Source organism: Cryptomeria japonica, chromosome 11, assembly GCF_030272615.1.
Source record: "Cryptomeria japonica chromosome 11, Sugi_1.0, whole genome shotgun sequence".
In the NCBI taxonomy this organism is placed as follows: Eukaryota; Viridiplantae; Streptophyta; class Pinopsida; order Cupressales; family Cupressaceae; genus Cryptomeria; species Cryptomeria japonica.
Genome location: NC_081415.1, coordinates 176014345 through 176035132, shown reverse-complemented (window position 1 = coordinate 176035132; position 20788 = coordinate 176014345). Strand labels below are relative to the sequence as shown.

General features: G+C 37.3%; 1 protein-coding gene across 3 annotated transcripts in view; it reads right to left on the bottom strand.

Moving 5' to 3' along the window:
• LOC131036929 (cation-chloride cotransporter 1) overlaps positions 1-20788 on the bottom strand; it is a 122729-nt gene that overhangs the window by 49120 nt on the left and 52821 nt on the right. For all 3 annotated transcript variants that reach the window (XM_057968939.2, XM_057968940.2, XM_057968941.2), the window contains exons 5-6: positions 19143-19257; positions 1416-1516 (exon numbers count right to left, since the gene is read on the bottom strand). In XM_057968939.2, the coding sequence (XP_057824922.2) occupies positions 1416-1516; positions 19143-19257 (216 nt within the window). The remainder of the gene's footprint in view (positions 1-1415; positions 1517-19142; positions 19258-20788) is intronic.

Sequence of the window (20788 nt, the reverse complement as noted above, 5' to 3'; positions counted from 1 at the left end):
AAAAATCAAGCTTTTTCTTCATTCTATTCGTCTGTAAAGCTTCATCTTTGCATTTCAACTAATGGGAGTACCATTCAGAATCATCAGTAACTCTCCCTTAACTGAAGCCGTTTCCAACAGGAGATTTCGAATGCCGAGATCAGGAATTTTCTATCTAAATCGACAATTATCAAATAAAAGAATCATGGACTTCTGTCCAAGGTACTTTCTTGAGCAACTTTGCCATCTTTGTAAGAGATAAAATTGTGTTTGAGTGGATGGTGGGGCAGTCTACAAGCTTGATAATCAGGCAACCATGGATACTACCTGGTAAAGCTTTCTTCTCACTGAAGAAAATTTGCATGACCCCATTCATGGAGATTTAATGGTTGTCAAACAAAAGCTGGATATTGTCAGACAGGTTCTCAATGACCTGTAAAATTTCAGTCATGATCAATATACTATAATACAGGAGAGGAACCCCACTTAATGGAGCCCTTATCCCGTCTGTTCTTAAGAAAATTTGAAGTACATAATAAAACATTTTAAGGAAAATTGTCTTGGCTGATGTGTCTACTGAAGAGAAACCTGTGAGAGTATGAGAAATTTAAAAAGAATAAGGGTGCAGAAATGTTTGTATGCTTGAATCCCCTCCACTCCTGTCCAATGTGGATGTAAAGTTGCAGAAGAAACTCAAAACATTAATAATAAAAACTGTTGGCCTCCTTAATTTCACTTCATTGCAAAAGATCTGATCTCAAGAGGAGATTACAAACTTTATAAGGCTCTGTCATGTACTGCTCTTGGGTCCCATAGGCTGCTTTGGCCTCGTGGACATTATTAAACATCTTTCATTGCATTTCAATGGACAGTAGAATGCAAACAGAAAGCAACCCAAGAGCAGATCATGAAGGGGGCACCTCCACAGCTGGAAGGCACACTGGCTTAGCAGGTAAGCCAGACTTGATTTCTTATGTTTCAGTCTTTGGTTGTCTTGTTAGAAACAGGTATAGTTGTTATATCTAGCTGGCATAGGACTACACATCCACTTTTCCATTGCAAAATGTATATACTTTTCCTTTTAAATCCTTGCTTGTGGCAAGATTAAAACTGCATGGTACTTTAATTGCCAGACATTTATTTGAATTAGGTTTATGTTATGATTTTTTGAATGTTTTTCCTTGGGTGGAAAAATGATTTTAGGGGTAGGAGACTCATCGACAACTCCATTTCATCTATGGAAAGAAAGAAGACAATGACCACTTCAAGGATGTAACAAAAACGATCGCCTACTCTATCTCAGGGCCCTTCAACCATTACAGGGAACAGATTTTATGTATTGCAGATTTAAATCAGCCTGTAGGCTTACTTTACTTAAATAGACAATTATAATTGCAGTTAGAAAAAAGGAAACAAATGGATATAAAATTGCTTACAGAGCAGCCGCGATTGCATTGCCAAGGAAGAAGCATAAGCCAATGCTCACACCAACCTCAGGACCCAGTGCTCTACCAATGAGGTAATATGGTCCACCACCCTGAATTTTAAAGAAGATATAGAAACTTCAATAGAGAATAAACGATTAAAAAAATCGATATTTAACAACTAGAGTGCAGTACCATGAATCTCTGTTGTCACAACATCATCCAGTACAAAAATCATACACAAGGTTGACATATCCAATGTCACTTAGAGCACACACAACATTCACTAAATTTAATGACTGCAACATCTTGTCTTGTGATGAACTTCAGTGTAAATATGTTATCAATCAATAACCGATTCCCAATAGACCCAATGTGTTAAAAGCAGAATTGCTAGGACACGGGTACAAATGTGGTTATTTTTCAAGACACCCTAATATGAACATGGCTGGACTCAACAATTATATAAGCTTTAAGAGATGATTTTCATTACTTCGAATTTGAGGAGTAACATAAACTCATTCATGCTATTCCAAAATGTATATGCCTATGAATATAACTTCATCAACAAAACAAATACATCAATAGAATCACATGTTATCATAAATAATTATAATTATAAATTGAGTTGGAATCTAACTACTTCTATTATCTAAATCTCGCATAAGCATAAAAACTAACTAAATCTAATTTAATTTTAATCTAACTTAAAAGAAAAAAAATAATAAAATAGAGAACATGTAAATTAAAGGTATATTATTAATAATTTATAATGTTAAAATATAGTTTTTTGTATTCAAATATAATGTTAAAGTATGTTATACTAAATATTAAAATTTTATTATTGACAAATATTAAACTTATTAAATTCAAACACTAATAAAAATACTAAATACATGTAAAAATCATATTAATAATAAATGATAGTAAACTTAATAAATAATAAACCTATTGAATAAGTATAACTTAAACACACAGAAAACATAAAATTGCCCACTAAGCTGCCAAAAACACTAACCTAAACACACGGAAAGCAGGAAAAGAGGGGGTCCCCGTTAGCAATGGGGCGATGTGTGAAAAGGTCACTATGTGTGGATAGGCTTTGTTAATTGATGAGATTATGCTGGAATCACAAGGGGACATGCGTTTAAATGCTTGGATGCTTGATTTGCTAGAACGTAGGTCATCTGATGTTGCCGTATGGTGATGCCTTTTATCTTAGACTAGCTCGAGTTTGAAAAAATGGCAAAAGATGAAGGGTTAAGAGAGTCTATTCTAAGGCCTAAAATGTGAGAAGATGGATGAATGTTTAGGCAGAATCCTACTGCGCAAGGTCTCACCATCAACTTGAACAATTTGACACAAGCTCAGTGCAATCTTCTAAGGACATTTCAAAGATGTTCAAATCATTACCATCAAACATTGCTCACCATTCAAGTTAACGCATAAACAATAGACGCATAAGAATTTGAAGTTAAGTTCATATCATTCCAGTTGACCACACAAGGCACACTTACAATCAACAAGAGGCTAGTGGTATGGACTAAATGGATTCCACACAATTACATTCAACAAATTCCTCCATTCAATCTAATCAACATGAAAATAAAATGAGAAGTAGAACCATGTGGCTTGTTGAAATACTTCAATGAAAAGAGTATCTCATTTACAAGTCATAACAACAATTCTTCCTTCTCCGAATCTACTCTAACTTCTATTCTATTCTTCACAACTATCTATTCTTCTATTACTATTAATTATTAACTAGCTATTCACTATTCTAGCACTATTAGCTTTTACAAATGAAAGGCTTGAGCTTTTATAGAGAGCTCATTTATAATGAATGGCCTGGATTGAATCTCCATCAATGGCCAAGAATTTACAATGAAAACCCTAACTAGGGTTTCTTACGACAAACTCAATTTGGCCAATGAAATAATTACAACACTTTGGCATGACCAATAGATAACAAGGGTAGATGCCTCAGAGTTTGTGCCATCACTGGTGAGTCAGGTACGTTGCATCTAGACATGCTGATGTGGAACTTCTTCGATTGGTAGAGATAGTGACTGGGATGATGACTAGGATGACACTTCAACTCGGACTTTGTAAGCTTGATAGATCATCATGAAGAAATATTTCTTGATACTCAACATTATCTAGCTTCAGAGATGATGACGATGATCTTCTAACTTTGATTAACTCTTATGAAATTGTCTTCTCGAATGCCTCGATCATGGAAGTGCAAGGTATAGATCTTAGTTTTGAAGTATTGATAAGCCTCTAATGTCACCATTGTCTCTCTCTTTCGGAATTCTTTCTCTTGTGACTTCCTTCATGTCGTCGATGTTGTAGATCATGTCTTTGTGTAAGTGAATGCTTCTTGTGTGATCTCCTTATTTCTTTCATCTCCTGCAAAACAAACAAGCAAGTATCAAATACACTTGATATATAGGTTTAATAGTAACATATAAAGAGAATTCACCTTCATGGAGGGACACTTGAAGTTGTTTTTGTTCGTAAAAAGGGGCTTTTGAAGTTTAAGTTGCCCTCGTCTTGCCTTTGAATCTACTTTCATTCTTGAAATTCACTTTTGCAGCTCGGAACATGAAGTTCGCTCCCCTCTATCCATTCATGAAGTTCACTCTTGCATGTTGAGTTTGTGAAATTCAATACGAAATTCACTCATGCATGCTAATTCATGAAGTTAAGATTTGCTCATGTATATTTGAAGATGAAGATTGCTCTAGATGGTGTGCATGTGAAGCTTGTTTCAATCACCTTGCTTATTGTCTTTCTCAACTCATGAATTTCGCTCCAATCTTCTAAGTCATGAATCACCTTTGTAGAAATTCGCTCCAAATCCTCAACTCCTGAAATTCGCTCCAAACCTTGAACTTATGAAGTTCGCTCCAAACCTTGAACTCGGGAAATTCATTTTTGTAGAAATTCGCTCTTCTTCCTTCACCCATGAAGTTTGCTTTTGCATGAAATTCGCTCCAATTCGTTGATTCATGAAGTATGAACCTCGCTCCATTTCCTTAACTTGTGAAGTTTACTTGTAAAGTTCACTCCATTTCGTTGATTCATGAAGTATAAAGTTCGCTCCACATATCTCAAACATGAAATTCACTTCAACTTGTCAACTCATGAAGTTCGCTTGTAATCATCAACACACGAAGTGCATTTGAAATTCGCTCTAAGTGGTGTGTACATGAAGTCTTATTTCAATCACTTTGCTTGCTAAGCTTGCTTGTCTCTTCCAAACATGAAGTTCGCTCCACATTCCTACTTCATGAAGTTCGCTTGAAATCCCTCAAACATGAAATTCGACTCAAATCATGAGGTCGTGAAGTTCACTTGTGTATGCTTGAACATGAAGTAAGTGGTCCCAAATTTCATTTATTTATCTTCCATGAAGCTTTGAAGGTGAAATTTGCTCCAAATGTTGAGCTCATGAAGTAGGAAATTAGCTCCAAATCTTGAACTCATGAAGTAGGAAATTCGCTCCAACTCTTGAACTCATGAAGTAGGAAATTTGCTCCAAATCTTGAACTCATGAAGTAGATAATTCGCTCCAATTTGTAAACTCATGAAGTTTGCTTGGAATCATCAACTCATGAAGTTCACTTGTAATCATCAAATCATGAAGTTCGCTCCAAGAGGCTAAGTCATGAAGTTCGCTCCAAGGTGGCAAGTCATGAAGTTCGCTCCAAGGTGGCAAGTCATGAAGTTCGCTCCAAGGTGGCAAGTCATGAAGTTCGCTCCAAGGTGGCAAGTCATGAAGTTCGCTTCAAGAGGCTAAGTCATGAAGTTCGCTCCAAGGTGGCAAGTCATGAAGTTCGCTCCAAGGTGGCAAGTCATGAAGTTCGCTTGTGAATGCTTGAACATGAAGTAAGTGCTCTCAAATTTCCTTCATTCCCCCACTTTCAACATGAAGAAGTTTGCTCCAATTCTCTCAAGCATGAAGTTCGCCCCAGTTCGAAGTTCACTCACCTAACCTTGAAGATGAAGTCCCTCCTGAGGTTGAGCTTATGAAGTGGATTCCAAATCAAAATTAAATTCTCCCTTGCTCACTTTAACTTACTCTCAACTTCAATACATGATAACTTGCTCAACATGAGATCTTAGAGTGAATTTTCGCTCTGTGGGAGAAATACAAGAAGTTTGCTACACAAGGAGTGTTCATGAAGTGAAATTTGTTCCTTTGAGAGGAGCACTTGAAGTGTCCTTCAAATTGGCGATCCTTCCTCCCTCATGGTTGAGCTAATCATATCTAGACTTTGCAAACTTACTTCACTTCTCACCTATGTGAGACTGTCCTCCTGACTCCTAGCCATTTGAGTGCCTATAACTCTCTAATGCAAAGACTAATCTAAGGACCCTATAACGACTAACCTAGAAAGCAAAAAGGTGGGGGTCCCCATTTGCAATGGGGCGATGTGTGAATACCTCACAACAATACCCAATGTCAATAGCCACATCCTTTTCTATAAAACAGCATTCCAATACAGGTTTTCATGAGGAAATATGTAATCAGACATTTCTAGGAAAAGGTCCTCACGACCCAAACATAAAATTAATGCATAGTTGCAAGAGGAATCCAAGGCCATTTCTCTCTATTGCATTTGGAACCACTAAGCAGCAACATTGTTTTACAATTTAAAAAAACTAGTTTCACAAGCACTGTTTGCTTGCCGTTCTGTTTATTGTGACATGTGCTCTGTCCACTTAAGAACCCTTTCACTGAAGAAAGCATGCAGTGATTTCATGTAGGATGCATGTATTGGAAAGTTCCATTTAATTTAGTTAATGCTTCTTAGCTAAGTTTTTAGGAATGTTGAGACCAAATTATTTACAGCTTCTAATATCAGTTTCATTTATAAGGTATAAGGTAACTAGGCCTTGGAAAAAGAAATCCTCAAATGATCTTAAATGGTCCAAATAATCATTGTTGGAGCTTTGAGAAGAGAAAGTTAGCATCTCTAACTTTCACATGTAGGATATGCAGCTTGTCATACTGAATCATCAATTTTAAAGTTTTAAATGAAAATATTCTTGCTATTTGTCAACATGATTTTTGTATTTTTTCTGTGGCTGTGTGAATATTTTCTCTCTGCTTAATTAGAGATCCTTATTAATTTCCATGGTACAACCCAATTTGGAAGATGCAAGTAGACCATCCACACAAAGTGTTTTTGCAGTAAGAAAAATTTATTGAAATGTCACGTTTCCATAATCAATTTTGTTTTAGATAACTACTGGAATATGTGAGAATTGGATTAGCATGATTAGTTTGCCAGTTTGATTTTGGACAGAAGGCTGTGTTAGTGCTTATGTTAGCATCATATTATTGTCATGGTCATTTAGTAGGTTTAGATGGTCATAGGTACCTTGTGTACTTGTATTAAAACTTAAGGTACACTTTAGTTAGTTAAGGGTTTAGTTTTTAGGTTTATGATCTATTCCTGAAAAGAGATGTTTGCTCTCTTTATTTTATTATCAATCAATTATTTCTCTTTCTAATTTTTCTTCAGCATTCACACTTTCTACTTTCTTTGTGTATTCAATTTTTGTAATATGGTATCATAGTTGCTAGGGAACTCCATTATAGATACATATCCATCAATTTATCCACAATTTCTACTGAATACACACACACACATGCATACACATATATGTATGTGCATATACATATACCTTTGTGTGTGTGTGTATTGCCATTATATATATATATATATAGTCAGTAGAAATTGCAGGTAAATTGATGGATATGTATCTATAATGTCAGTTATATATATAGATATAGTCGGTAGAAACTGTGGGCAAATTGATGGATATGTATCTATAATGCCAGTTATATATATATATAGCCATCTCCTTATTCATTTACTCGTGTTCCCTACTTTTTATTGGTATCCCCATGCTCATACTAGTACCAACACTCCCACATTGTCGATGGTATCAAAGCCATGGTGAGGGGAAGTAAAACACAAAGCAGGTGAAAGCCTAGCAAATGTGTTCATCAATGACAACCAGAGTATTTCTTGATACGTACCAATAAACAGAAAGGGCTTTTGATACAGGAAAGGTATGGTTTTTTGGTTTTTTTGTTTTTGTTTTTCTGCTGAGGTGGCGCCCACTCATCTCCACCAATCAAATAACCACAGGTCGGCATATCCAAATTCATTGAACTGGACTCATCAACAAGTGGAAATGTGGATGCATAGAATAAAATGTCATCATCACTCCTTGTAAATTGCGCCAATGAAGCTATATTAATTTCATTGGTCTTTTTCCCTAAAAGGACATACATTCAACGCTTGTAATTTTCTCATTGGAGGATATTAAATGTATGAAGGTGGTAGTTGTAAGTACTTGTAACTAGCTCACTTAGGCTGTCTTTGAATTATCTTGGTCATTGATTTAGAATCAATCTGGGCCCTTCGTTTGGGAAATATATGTAAGGCTTGCTCTTCTCATTTGTAAAGGTCAATAGAGAAGTTAATAGTTAGTAGAAAGAGTAGAGTAGCAATAGTAGTAGGACGAGGAGACAAGAAATTGTTGCCAAGACTATGATGGAATTGTAGTGTCATAAAATTGCGACCCTTTGCAATTTTGACCGCGTTTTAGGCCCTCACCCTTGGCAACTGCATCTCCCTACTTAATTGGGACCCCTCTCTGCATCATCATTCCAAATCTCCTCCTGTTTCAGCCCTTACATCACCTTGTGACCCTATCCAGCCCCCAAAATAGGGCAGGGCGCCCTTGTCCCCCTTGGACAAGGGAACGGCACCCCTGTCCTCCCTCTTTGTGTGGCTCCAAAATGGGTCCATCTGACCCTTGACCCTAATTTGCTCTTCGGGATTTAAATTTCCCCTATATCGACCTTCGGTGAGATGAAAATTAATTCTCCTAGGCGAGTATAAAAAGAGATTTAGTCCTCTCATATGCATAGGCAAGGATAAGCAAAATTCAGGAGGAGGCCTTCATTATTGTCATCAAGCGTTCAAGTGTTCAAGTTTTCAAATATCTCCTTCTTCATGTGTCTTCTTCATCCATCCATTAAAGCAACATTACAACATTCATTCGCAAGCATGTGTGTGTGTTAGGGTTTTGTCAAGTTACATGCCATTTCATGCAACACTTATGATTACATTCAAGAAGCAAAGCAACCATCATCAACGAATTGCAGATCTACAAGGTATACATTTCCATCATTTACATTTAAGCATTTGCAATTACTTTCTTTCAAGGTTGATTCCTCAACCGGGGTTTGACTAAGGCAAACCCCTATCCACAACCCTTCTTCCCTTCTTTTTTGTGTGTAGGTTGTAGGTGCGTAGCTGTAATTGCAGATTTAAGCTTCATTTTTAGAGACGGAAAAACCTTTCGACTCGCAGATTTTTCGGAGGACCAGGGGCAGCTTCAACCCGGTCCCGACAACTTTTCTCCAAATTTGCAGGGCAGGTTCGTATCACTCTAAATACCTCATATCCGAAGTTACAGCGCGATTCTGAATCGGTAGCTCCTTATTTCACCCATTTTGTCTTCATTTTCTGCATAGTCAACAAGTCAACTCTTCTACTTACGAAATAGGGTAAATTGCATTGCACCCTTGCAATTCACTTGTATTCATATCCTTATTCACTCTAGGGTTTGGATCTAGTGAATTCAACCCCTCTTTTGAATGTAAAGTATCTCCCAAGTGAAAATCATCCTAGTGATTTCCTTTCTCTCTCCTAGGTGGGGAATCACTAGGGTTCAATTTTCCACTTTACAGGAATAAACATATGATTTCCATTGAAGATATGGTGGATCTTTGTGTGTTTCAACATTTTGCATGGTTTCTATTTCTCAAGTTTTAGTTAAAGTTCATTGATTGTAATGCAGAAATGTGATGATATTCAATGGAATTTCAGTTCATACCATTTGTTGTTTGTTGATTGCAAATTGTAGTGTATGGTTAGTCTGAGCCTAATTTAGCACTAGTTTGATTGTGGATGTTCATTTGGATTGCGCCAATATTGGGTATTTGGATGAATGTTTACGATATGAAAATCCTTCATTACCTTTAGAGATTTCATCAGTTTTGTGTAGTCATTTCCTCATGGCAAAACAAGGCTTGATTTATGGAATCCATCTACCTAAGCACTATCCATTATCTTCATTGTCCTTAAGTTTAGCTTAGATTCCCTAACCTAATCCCTTTTGACTTTTATTTTCACATCTATTTAGTAATTTCATTAACTCCCTTTGTAAGTATCAACAAATCACATATATTCACTAAGTCTATCCATCGTATAGTCGCATTGTTCGCATTGTTCGCATTGTAAACCTTGAGGTTGCCTAATTTGATCACATTGTTTAGCATTTGAGGTTTCCTTGTTCAAAAGAGGATAGAATACTTGGTACTTTATTCTGTGTTGGCGAGTATCACAAAACGCACATCAACACAACCACTTGCATGTGATTTTCAGCAATCACAAATGTTATAGATGATTAATATAATGGACAAGAAAATAGCCACCCTTGGTATCAAAGAACATGGGCTTTTCAGATTGGTTGGTAAAGGGGTGGCAAAAGATCACACTTTAAAATCCAAATGTGGTCTAGGTTGTGTTGATGTGTTTTTTAGGCACATGCGAACACAGAATAAAATACCTTAAGTATCTTATCCTCTCTTGAAAAAAATCTCTTGAATGCTGAAGATTAGCTTAAGGATCACCCAAAAAAGACTCCAAGGTTCATATATGTAGGATCACTACATGTGGATAAGCTTAGTTGGTCGTTGAGATTGTTGTTTCATCAAGGGGCATTTATGGTTCGAAAAGAGTTCATGAAGTGACTGGCAGATGATATGCAATGAAGTTTCTTCCCAAGACTACTAAATGATTATCAAAAAAAATGACAAAAGATGAGAGTTTAGAGGAATTCTAAGCTATCCTAAAATGAACGAATGAAGGATGACACAAGTGAAACTCAACTAGTTATAGCATCGCCATACATGAACAACTCCACTAGAACTAGTGCAATCTTCTAAGGATGTTTAGAGATTTTCAAATCACCACTAATCATAGACACCATTAATTGAATGCATATCAATGATTGAGCAAAAATCGAACTTAAACAATTTTAAGTGTTCCAGTTGACCACACAAGGCTCGCTTACAATCAGCAAGAAAGCTAGTGGTATGGATAATGAGTTTCACAATATATCAAGTGCAACATTCCATCATTTAATCTAATGCTTCAACTATCATCAAAAGATTGGCTTGAGAAGATAAAAGAACCATGCAACAAGCTTCAAGGATTGAGCAAAACACCATAACTTCAATGTTTCATTGATCCAATAACCAAATAACAACAATTCTTCAAGTCTTTCTCTTGCCAATATTCTAACACTATTACTCTCTCTTCTACTCTATTGCTATTACTATCACCATTAACATTACTATAAACCTTTACAAATGAAACGAGTGGAGCTTATATAAGACTCCCAAATGCAATGAAGGGCCAAGATCTTGCCACCTAAACCCTAAATAGGGTTCGATACAAATGAAAACCCTATCAAAATAATCATCATCATGAATCAACCAATGAGAAGATAACATGTGTTGATGCGGAAATCGAGGAAGCGTCCTCTAATAGAAAAATGAAATGCCAAGTGGAATCATAACGAACTTTCTTCTAGAACTTTGTTTCCTTTCTCCTCCTTTCTGGCATATTAAATGAACCTGGACATCGTACTTTCAACTTCAGAAATTGGAATCTCAGGTAGATTCTTCATACATTCTTCTAGGTGGATCACCTCATCAAAGGCTGCAAGAAGTGTTATCTCCCATCCATGTTCAAGTTCTTTAGTTTTATCAATAAGGAACATAGTGGTATGCATAAGATCCAATTGTTTTCTGTGATCGGTCCACCTTCTCCCTGAAAGATAACTTTTATCTTGTCCTCCAATTCTTGAATGTCCACATCTATTTCAATTTTTGCCCTTTTGTCAAGAATGATGCAGATCACCTCAATTATCTTGTCATGAATAGGATGGACAGTATCTTCAACTTGACTACATTTGTTAGTCACATCTTCAAAAAGGAGTTTCTTCATTTGAAGCAAAGTCGACCACTGTAACAGATTAGGAGTTGATTCCTTTCTAATTACCCCTTCTTGTACCAGTATATGTCTAGGTGCTTTCCTTATTGCTTGCAATACTGGAATGGTGACGTCCTTAGCATGAGTGAAGCCATCAACTGTCACCATGAGGTTATGAACTATCTCAAGAACTCAAATGGCTATACCAAGTATTTTCATCATATTTCTTACAAACTCATTTGCCATTGTGAAGGATTTGTTGATCCATGCCTCTAGAAGTTGTGTTGAGTTCCTCATTTTCTCCATATGATCAACTGACTCTGCTGGAAGCAAGGGAGGTGGTGTGGTTGTCAGACTTTGATGTGTCAATAGTTGTTGAAATTGTTGGACATAGTTCCTCCATGCATTTACCTCCTTTTCTAACCTTTTGTTCTTCTCTATTTCGCCCTTTAGCTTCTCATTGGCCGCCTTCACTGAGTTGGTTGCTTCCTCCATGGCCTGCTCAAAAGTAAGTGGACCTAAGTCAAATGTCTCCAATTCATATTCTTCTGCCATAATCTCATCCTCATATTTATCTGTGTGAGGGAAAAAGCGAGACTAAGCAAACATGCCCTAATCTCACTTTCAATCACACACTTATGGAATACGAAAGAGCCTAGAGGTATCACACAATTGGCTACTTCTTTTTGTGGAAGAGAGAGCCACGGGCTACCTATTAGGGTTTCTATTCCTTTGTTGTAATTGAAAGATAAAATGATGCAAGTTCAATTCCTAACCCCAAAGTGCAAGTATGAACTAATAACAAGATTGCAGAATTGAAGTTAAACAATGGAAAGCTGTAAACACAAGGACAAGAAAAGAATGCAGATGCATACCCGAAGTTAAAATCTGAGTGAAAATGTTCGAGACGGAGGCGCAGGCGCCACTATCCTGATTCTGCCCCTGAAACTGCTCCTGAAACTGCTGTTCTGCAACCTGAAAAGCTGTCTGAAACTTGCTATCTGACAGAGGGACCAGGGCGCCCAGCGCCACTGTCCCAAGGACCAGGGCGCCCAGCGCCCCTGTCTTGGTCTTCTGGGTTGGAATTTGGTGTGAAGTTCTGTCTCGGTCCGCTTCCGTTGGATCTGCAACTTGCGGCGTCGTCCAAATCCCGAAACCTGCACTTATATCTGAAAAGGTATGGTGGGCGGCTATATAGAGTTTTGCCTTAGTCAAACCCCCGCTTTGGTGATTTCCACCTCCACGAATAGCCAAGTTGTATTGTAAAAGTAGTGTGTGTGCAGACCTTGTGTGTGTGCAAGATCCTAAAATGCAAGTAAGCAAACTAGAGCAACCTAGAAAGTAAACCCTAATTGCCTGTAAATGATAATGTAAATGCTCCAAATCAAGATGCAAAGTGATCTAAAGCATGAATACAAATGATATAATGAGGCTTATGCAAAGACATGAAAACAATATGAAATCATACCCAACCCCAAGGGAGGGGTACAAGCCAATCTTCAGTCGGTGATCCCTTATTGCTCTTCAATGTCTTCAAAGCCCTAAATGGATGAATGAAATTGATGAATGCTTGATGGATGGATGTTGAATGTTGTTGAAGTCTTCAAAGATCTGCTCTTTCGCTGCATAGAAGGTCCCTTAAACCAAAAATTCCCATCCTTTCAAATGAAGAAAGAGAGCTCTTATGTATGAAACCCTAGGTCTTAATTTCAACTTTTGGCCGACTTAGAGATTGAATCTCCCGCCAATTTCTTGGGGTTAAGCTTTATTTTATGATTGGATCGCGCTCCTAAAATTTCGGGAAAAATGACCGGGACCGTGTGCACTCCGGGCGCCATGGTCCCGACAACTTTTCACCAAATTTTCAGGGCCGTCGGATATGATGATTTTAAAGAGAATCCCGAAGTTACAGGTGATTTCGAGATGTTTTGACCCCCGAAATCAAGCCCCCAAGTTCAAAATAGGACCTAATTAGGGTTTTTGATTAAATGATGTATTGGAAGAATAAAATGAAAGGGGCACACTTTAATGAAAGGGCCCAACTTTATGATGTGGAAGATGATGAAATAGAACCTTAGACCTAATTAATTTAATTAATTAAGTGCTAAAGGGGAAATGCAATGCAAAATGCAAAATGCGCCAAGGCGGGTGCTAAACTAGGTGTGAAATTGTACCACCCTAGCAAGTGCGTACAATTTACGACGCTACATTATCTACGGCTGGAGTGGCAATCTATATCTTTCTAGAGCCTCCATCATCTCTTATTATTTAGACATCTTTGGAGCTTTCTTTCTCTCAATGACTTCTTGAGGTCCGTTTAGGAGACTTTCTAAATCAAATGCTTGTTCTTCTTCTTCCTCTATTACCTCTTTGGTAAGTCTCTCTTTGAGCCATTCGGGGATAGAAGATTTTCCTTCTTTTACTTGCACTTCTTCGGGCAATGGCTCATTCCTAAGAGGGGAAGTTACTTCATTATCGTCTCCTTGTTCTTCATCATCACAAATCCGGATATGAAGGGCTAGATTTGATGATTCTCGAGGCATTTTTCATCTTCTTTATCATTCCTGTCATTTTGTATTGTAGACTCCATTGATTCATCTACTTTGAGGGCCATGCCTTCATCTATTCTTTGATCTTTGTCTTGATTTTCTTTCTCGTGTCTAGAAGAAGCACTAGGAGGCTGATCGGAATTTGTATTTTGCTTCTTCTCGGATGCTTCTTTCTTTCCTTGTTCATTCTTTCTCTTTGATCCTTTAGAGTGAGAAGTGTTCTCACTTACACTTGCCCTTTCCTCTTCTTTTGTTCTTGTCTCCAAATGGAACGTCATTATCACATCTTGCTCTTTCAATTTCTGATGTTGAATATCTATCCATCTTCGTGTGCAAGTTAAAACTTGATTCATCAATTCCCTCAAATTTGTGACTTCCTTTTCATCCCAATTAATCCTTATTCCTTTATCTTCCTTCTCATAGGTAGATTGGATATATCGACCACTACCTTGTGCTTGATTGGCCACTCTATAGATTTTGTATTTCCTGATGAGATCAAGAGACAGGCGGGAGTGCATCTTCTTTTTTATCTTGAAGTCATCTTGTGCGTTCATCCAAAAGTCTTCTACTTAAAAAACATGCTTATGCTTCCCTTCCAGCCATTTCTTCTACATTACCATAGGGATGAAAGTTATCTCTAGAAGCAAATGGTGTGAACAAATAAAGAGATAACAATGGTTCGGCACTTTCAGCTATTTGGAGGGAAGGACAAACTTCTATTGAATTCCCAAGTGAAATGGAATTAGTGATAGCAACTCCGTGTTTGTACCTCAATGACTTGGTGCATGTTAACAATTGGCTTGCCACCTCAAGAAGTACTATCCTATCTGTGGGATAACGTGGCAACATAAAAGGAGGGGAAGGACATCCTTGGATCCTTATATATGTGAATTTGGGAAATTGAATAAACCACGCACCATATTGTTTGACAAGTGCTTGTGCCTCCGGAGACAATCTTTGATGGATCCCACCTTGTAGAGTCCTGGTGATGTGCATTGTGAAAGTATCATTGATTGTTCTATAGTGTTGTTTAGGTGGGTGATGCAATATTTCATAAGAATCACAAACCCTTATCTCTCTAGGCCCTCTTCCAACGCTATCTCTATGTGGTAGCCCCGCATATTCATAACCCCTTGCTAGAGAATATATGACATATGAGCTCATGTGGAATGACTTGGTAGGAATCAACTTCTCAATTGTACATCTAGGCAATTACTAATGATTCTTGCCCAATTGATCATTCCTTTCCCTTGAATGATTATTTGAACGAAGAAGAACATCCATTTATCAAAACAAAAGGCTTGAGGAGCACCTATAACTCGACCAACCAAGGTGATCAAATCCCTGAATTCCTCTTAGAAGTCAATTCAGTGTGGCCCATTAGGTATCTTGTTTAGGCGAGGCCTACTCTTTTGCAACCAATCCCTATTGATGATTGATAGGCATGCATCACAATCATCTTCATAAATCGATTTGGCTTCTTCTAAACTTCTATAAATCATGTCTCTCTGTTCTGGTAGATGGAAGGCTTCACTTAAGGCCCTTTCTGATAGGTAGGCAAGAACGGTTCCATCCTCGGCCACAATTGTCTTTGAGTGTGAATCATAGTGCTTGGCGCATTCAATCATTAATTCATGACATCTAACTGCAGGGAGGAAGCCGGCTGCCTTGATGATGCCGCTTTCTATTATCCTCTTGGCTATAGGTGATGGTTTGCCAATGTATGGTGCCTCACGAAACTTCTTCACATTGAAGTTCCCAAGATTTGTATCTCCAATGTTGCTCCACCGAGACGTAATCTTGGTCTCCAAGTCATCACTCTTTTGATCTTCTTTGATGAGAGCCTGCCTTGAGGATGATCCACTTGTCTTAGGCGCTGCCATCGTTTACCTATGAGAGATGCTCAAGTTAGGATCTTGAAGAGATTATAAAAATTAATAACTTTGAGCTTGCAAAACCTTAGAAATGAAAATGAAGTACTGATTTAAACCGGTCTTACATTCTAATGATTCTAATTGAATATTTCATAAGACTGTCCTAACTTACACATGCATCCTAACTTGAATGAATTATGCCTTTCTGCCTTTAATCAGACCTGATTTTAATCTTAAATGCAGTTCTTACCTCTGATTTTGATGATTTCCTATCAATTGAATGAATGATAATACTTAATGAAATCACTGTTTGGAATGCAAGTCTGATGCCTAATACAAATCTGGGCTGTCCAAGGTGAATTCGCTGTGTGATAGGCTCCCAGCTGAGTGCAATTTGCTTTCTCTGATCTTCAAATGATAGATTCACATTTTCTAAAAGACCAGACCTGCATTCAATGAAGAAACTCGCCCTTTATAACTGTTGATGTTTGATGAAGTTCGCTGTTCAATTGAAGAAATTCGCTGACCTGCTGACAAGATTCGCTTTTGGAGAGAAATTATGTTTTGATTTGATGTTAAAATGATATTTTTAACCTCTCTTATATACGCGACTTAGGGTAAAGGTGTGTCTTTTGGGTAAAAGGCCGACTTGTTCTAGCAAAAATAAGACCACAAATTGTCTTCCTCATGATGGCCGACTTGACACATTATAGTTCTCCTTTTACCAATTCGAATTTTGAACAAGTTTAGGTGCCAAAAATGCTTGTCTTGTTGAATTTCGCTTTAGTTCCTTTGCAAGGTACACATAATTCGCTCTAGAACCTTAAGAAGGACAAGGTCAAGGTGATAATTTCGCTCTATGTCCTTTCCAAGGACATGACTTGTATAAAAAAATCCGCTCTCTGTCCTTTGGGAGGACAAGTCCTAAGACAAAATTAGCCCTTTGTCCTTCGGAAGGACACGACCTAAAATGAAATTTTCGCTCTATGTCCCTTGGAAGGACAGGCCCTAAATCAAAATTCACTTCATGTCCCTAGCAAGGACAAGACCTATAATGGAAGTTCGCTCCTCGTCCTTAGGAAGGACATAACTTAAATAACAATTTCGCTCTTTGTCCTTAGGAAGGACAAGACCTATAGACAATTTTGTTCTATGTCCTTGACAAGGACAAGACTCAAAATGAAGTTTGCCCTCTGTCCTTGGGAAGGACAGGACCTATAATGCTATTCGCTCCAAGACCTTTCTAAGGTAAGCTTCAAATGATAAAGTTCGCTCTTGTACCTTGGCAACATACACTCATGATTCTAGATAAAGTTAGCTTTAAGACTTCTCCAAGATACACATATTCAAGTTCGCTCTGGACCCTCAGCAAGGACAAGGCATGAAGTTCGCTCTAGGAGCCTTGGAAGGACAAGGAATAAGGTAGGAAATTCAATCAATGTCCTTTGGAAGGACAAGGTCAAGGTAGGTATTTCGCTCAATGCCCTCACTCCAAGACCTTGGTAAGGACAAGACTCAAAATGTAATTCGCTCACCTTCCTTTGGAAGGACATGGTCAAGGTGATAATTTCGCTCAATGTCCTTGATAAGAATTTCGCTCCAAGACCTTGTAAGGACAAGACTCAAAATGTAATTCGCTCACCATCCTTTGGAAGGACAAGGTCAAGGTAGATAAAAATCACTCTTGGACCACGGCAAGGACAAGACTTACTAATTCACTTTAGGATCTTTACAAGGACATGGCTTGAAATTCACCACTTTCTTTTACCTCATCGATTTGAGCCTTAAGTTTTCCAATTTCTTCACATGAAAGCGTCATCAATTCGGCGCTTAAGAACACCTATAGAGGAAATTCGCTCTGTGACCTTCGGAAGGACGGGACCTAAAACAAAATTTCGCTCTAGAACCTAAGCAAGGTACAGGGTCAAGGCATTTAAGCAAATTTCACTCCAATGACGGTAAATGATGAAAAATTTTCTCTCGAATTGGGGTAAGGTAGGCGACCTTATGGATGATTCTGCTTTATCTCTTTCACCTAGCTTTGCTTAGCTTATTGAATCTTGAGTCCTTCATCTACTAATCAATTCTTTGCAACTCTTGATAATCTATTCTACTCCACTCACTAGAAAAGAGCATAGAGAGAGACTACTCCTAGAGAGAGCAAAACCTAAAAAAAAGGGGGGTCCCCATCTTGATGGGGCGATGTGTGATGTGATCACAACAGGTTGCAATTCATTTTGTCATTAAAATGTGTTACTTTTCTTATTTGATTAAAAAAATATTGACCTTCTATAAATACAAAATCAGTAGAGACATCATGGCACCTATTAGGCTAGAAAGCAACACCAGAACCCATTTGATGAACATGTATGTCAAGCCACAAAGGTTCTTATTTGATTCACGTTGATGTTTGTGGACTTAACAAGATGACATACAGAATTTTTTACTGTTTGTCAATGACTTTTCCAGAAAAAAGTGGTTATGTATGGCAAGCTACAAAGCTCCTTTTTGACAAGGCAAGCACCTGCCTATAACCTCTAAAGGTGGATGACTGGGCCCAAACAAGCCAACCACTAGTTATCCCAAGCAAAGAGAATTGATCTCAGGGTATGATTATTATATTAATGTATTATAGTTTTATATATTATAATTAAAATATATATTAATATATTATGATAATATAATTATTAAATTATTGTATTACAATTATATTATTATAATATATATATAGAAATTTTTTTTAATATCCATTTTTTATTTAAATCCCAATTTTCTCAAAAAATTTTAACCTTTGATTTGCCAATTTTTCCCCCAAACGACTTTTGCTGCTATAGATGGAACATGTTTTTTATTTTTTTAAGAAAATTTAAGACAATGAATAGTAATTATCACATAAGCTAGAAGCATCATAATAATATGAATAATTTTTTTCATTCTGGTAGCTATCTTTTTCTAAGAAATTCCTCATTTTTCCTTTGTAAAACTTGGAATTTCAAAAATGTTTCCTCTATATTAGCGGCTAATCTCACGTAGAATTACCAATACCAAATGAGATTTTTTCAACCTGAGGAATAAGCACAGAGACATTGGCAGCCCACTTTAAGGCAAAAAAATAAGAATTGTGAAAAATTTATAGATTTGCATTGGTCCCATGCACCTTTCTAGTCTCTAGAATACTAGAACATAACCTTGTTAAATACACACAGGACGTGCTGAACCTACCTTCATGGCTCCATTAGTTGCTATGGCACTTAATGATATTCCAGTTAAAAATGTGCACAGGCAACACATGGATACAAGAATAAGGCTCCCTCCGATGCCTGCAATACCAATAATCCTGCATAAATAATCTCTCTGGCATCAGCAACAGAATCCTCTCAACTAATAAAACAATAATTTCTTGGAAAACAAAGGCCTACTAAATTATCCATGCAGAAATTTCAGTACAAATATTCTTTCATCACATTACAAACAAATCAGCATTTAATTTATCTATTTTTTTCCTATATTAAGTTTTACATGCCCTGTGCAGATAGGGTAGTAGTACCTACTCTATCCATTGTATACTAATGCAACAAAAGACAGATTTGAAGCTACACCAAACCTGATTCGCAACCCCTTTCATAATCTAGCTAGTAAATAGATCAATGGCTCAATGCAGTCAATTTCATGGAAGAGATATTTCTACAACAATCCTAAGTTGTAGACACTAGCACTTCATAATCTACAAGTAACTGCTTGTATTTTTTCATAGTCAATAACTACTATTTCTATCCAATTTTTTCACAAAAGACTTACATTCCTGAATCTACCTTTTTTTAATGCATTCTTATGTTTTCATTTATAGATTTTAAATCTTTACTTGTGGACTTATGGTGCATACTCTTGGCTAAAAGTAGATCATCTGTGAAAGATTACTTATTGAGAAAATTCTCTTTATAATCATGGCAATGTTGATGCATATATGCATGCATAAGCCCTAGCCCTTTTCACAGGGAAAAATCAAGCATAGTCATAACGTAGGAATGGTAGTGATGGGTGTTGTGCATGCATTTGTGATTAATAGATGTGTGTTTGTATTATAACAGCTCAGGAGTAAGAAATTGTTCGATCACGTTGACTATGCCTTCCACTTCATTGGTGATAGGTCCAGAATGTGTCATAGGCATCCTTACAATGATAGAAGTATGCTAACCCAAGAGTGGGTGGCAACTATGCCTGTTGTATCACTGTTTCAGGGTCTCTTTTACACATCATCTTCCAATTAGTGGCATTTTTCTTACATTTATTCTCATACACATCTCCCACAATTTGAATTTTCTGTATAAGTGATTCTTTTTTGAGTCAACAGTAAAGGGGTGCATGGATGGTAGCCTAACCTGGGAATTCTATTTAAAAGACTTTGAGGTTAAAAGTAAAGACATCTTGTGTTGATGAGGCCCGTGGAGCCTGTATGAGCTACTCACAAACGGAGGTATGAATGACTTTGAGGATAAAAGTAAAACCATCTTGTGTTGATGAGGGCCGTGGAGCCTGTATGAGCCACTCACAAACGGAGGAATGAATAATTGTCTACTGATACTAACAATAGGATTAATGCTCTTATGGAAAATTTGGTGATGATCACAATGACTTTCCTAGAAGTGTGAGTTATGTAGAAACCAGCACACATTGTAGCCTGATCAGTGAAAGCCCTTGGTGTCACGATTGCACTAAATTATTGTATTGTTTAATCCAACTTATTGCAGTTTTTGTTGCTTTCAATTCCAGTAATCACCCTGAGCTTATATGCTGCCCCACCTTTGGTTAGGTATTTTACATTATAAATTTGATAATGTTTATTTGCTAGCTTCCATGCCCTGAAAATG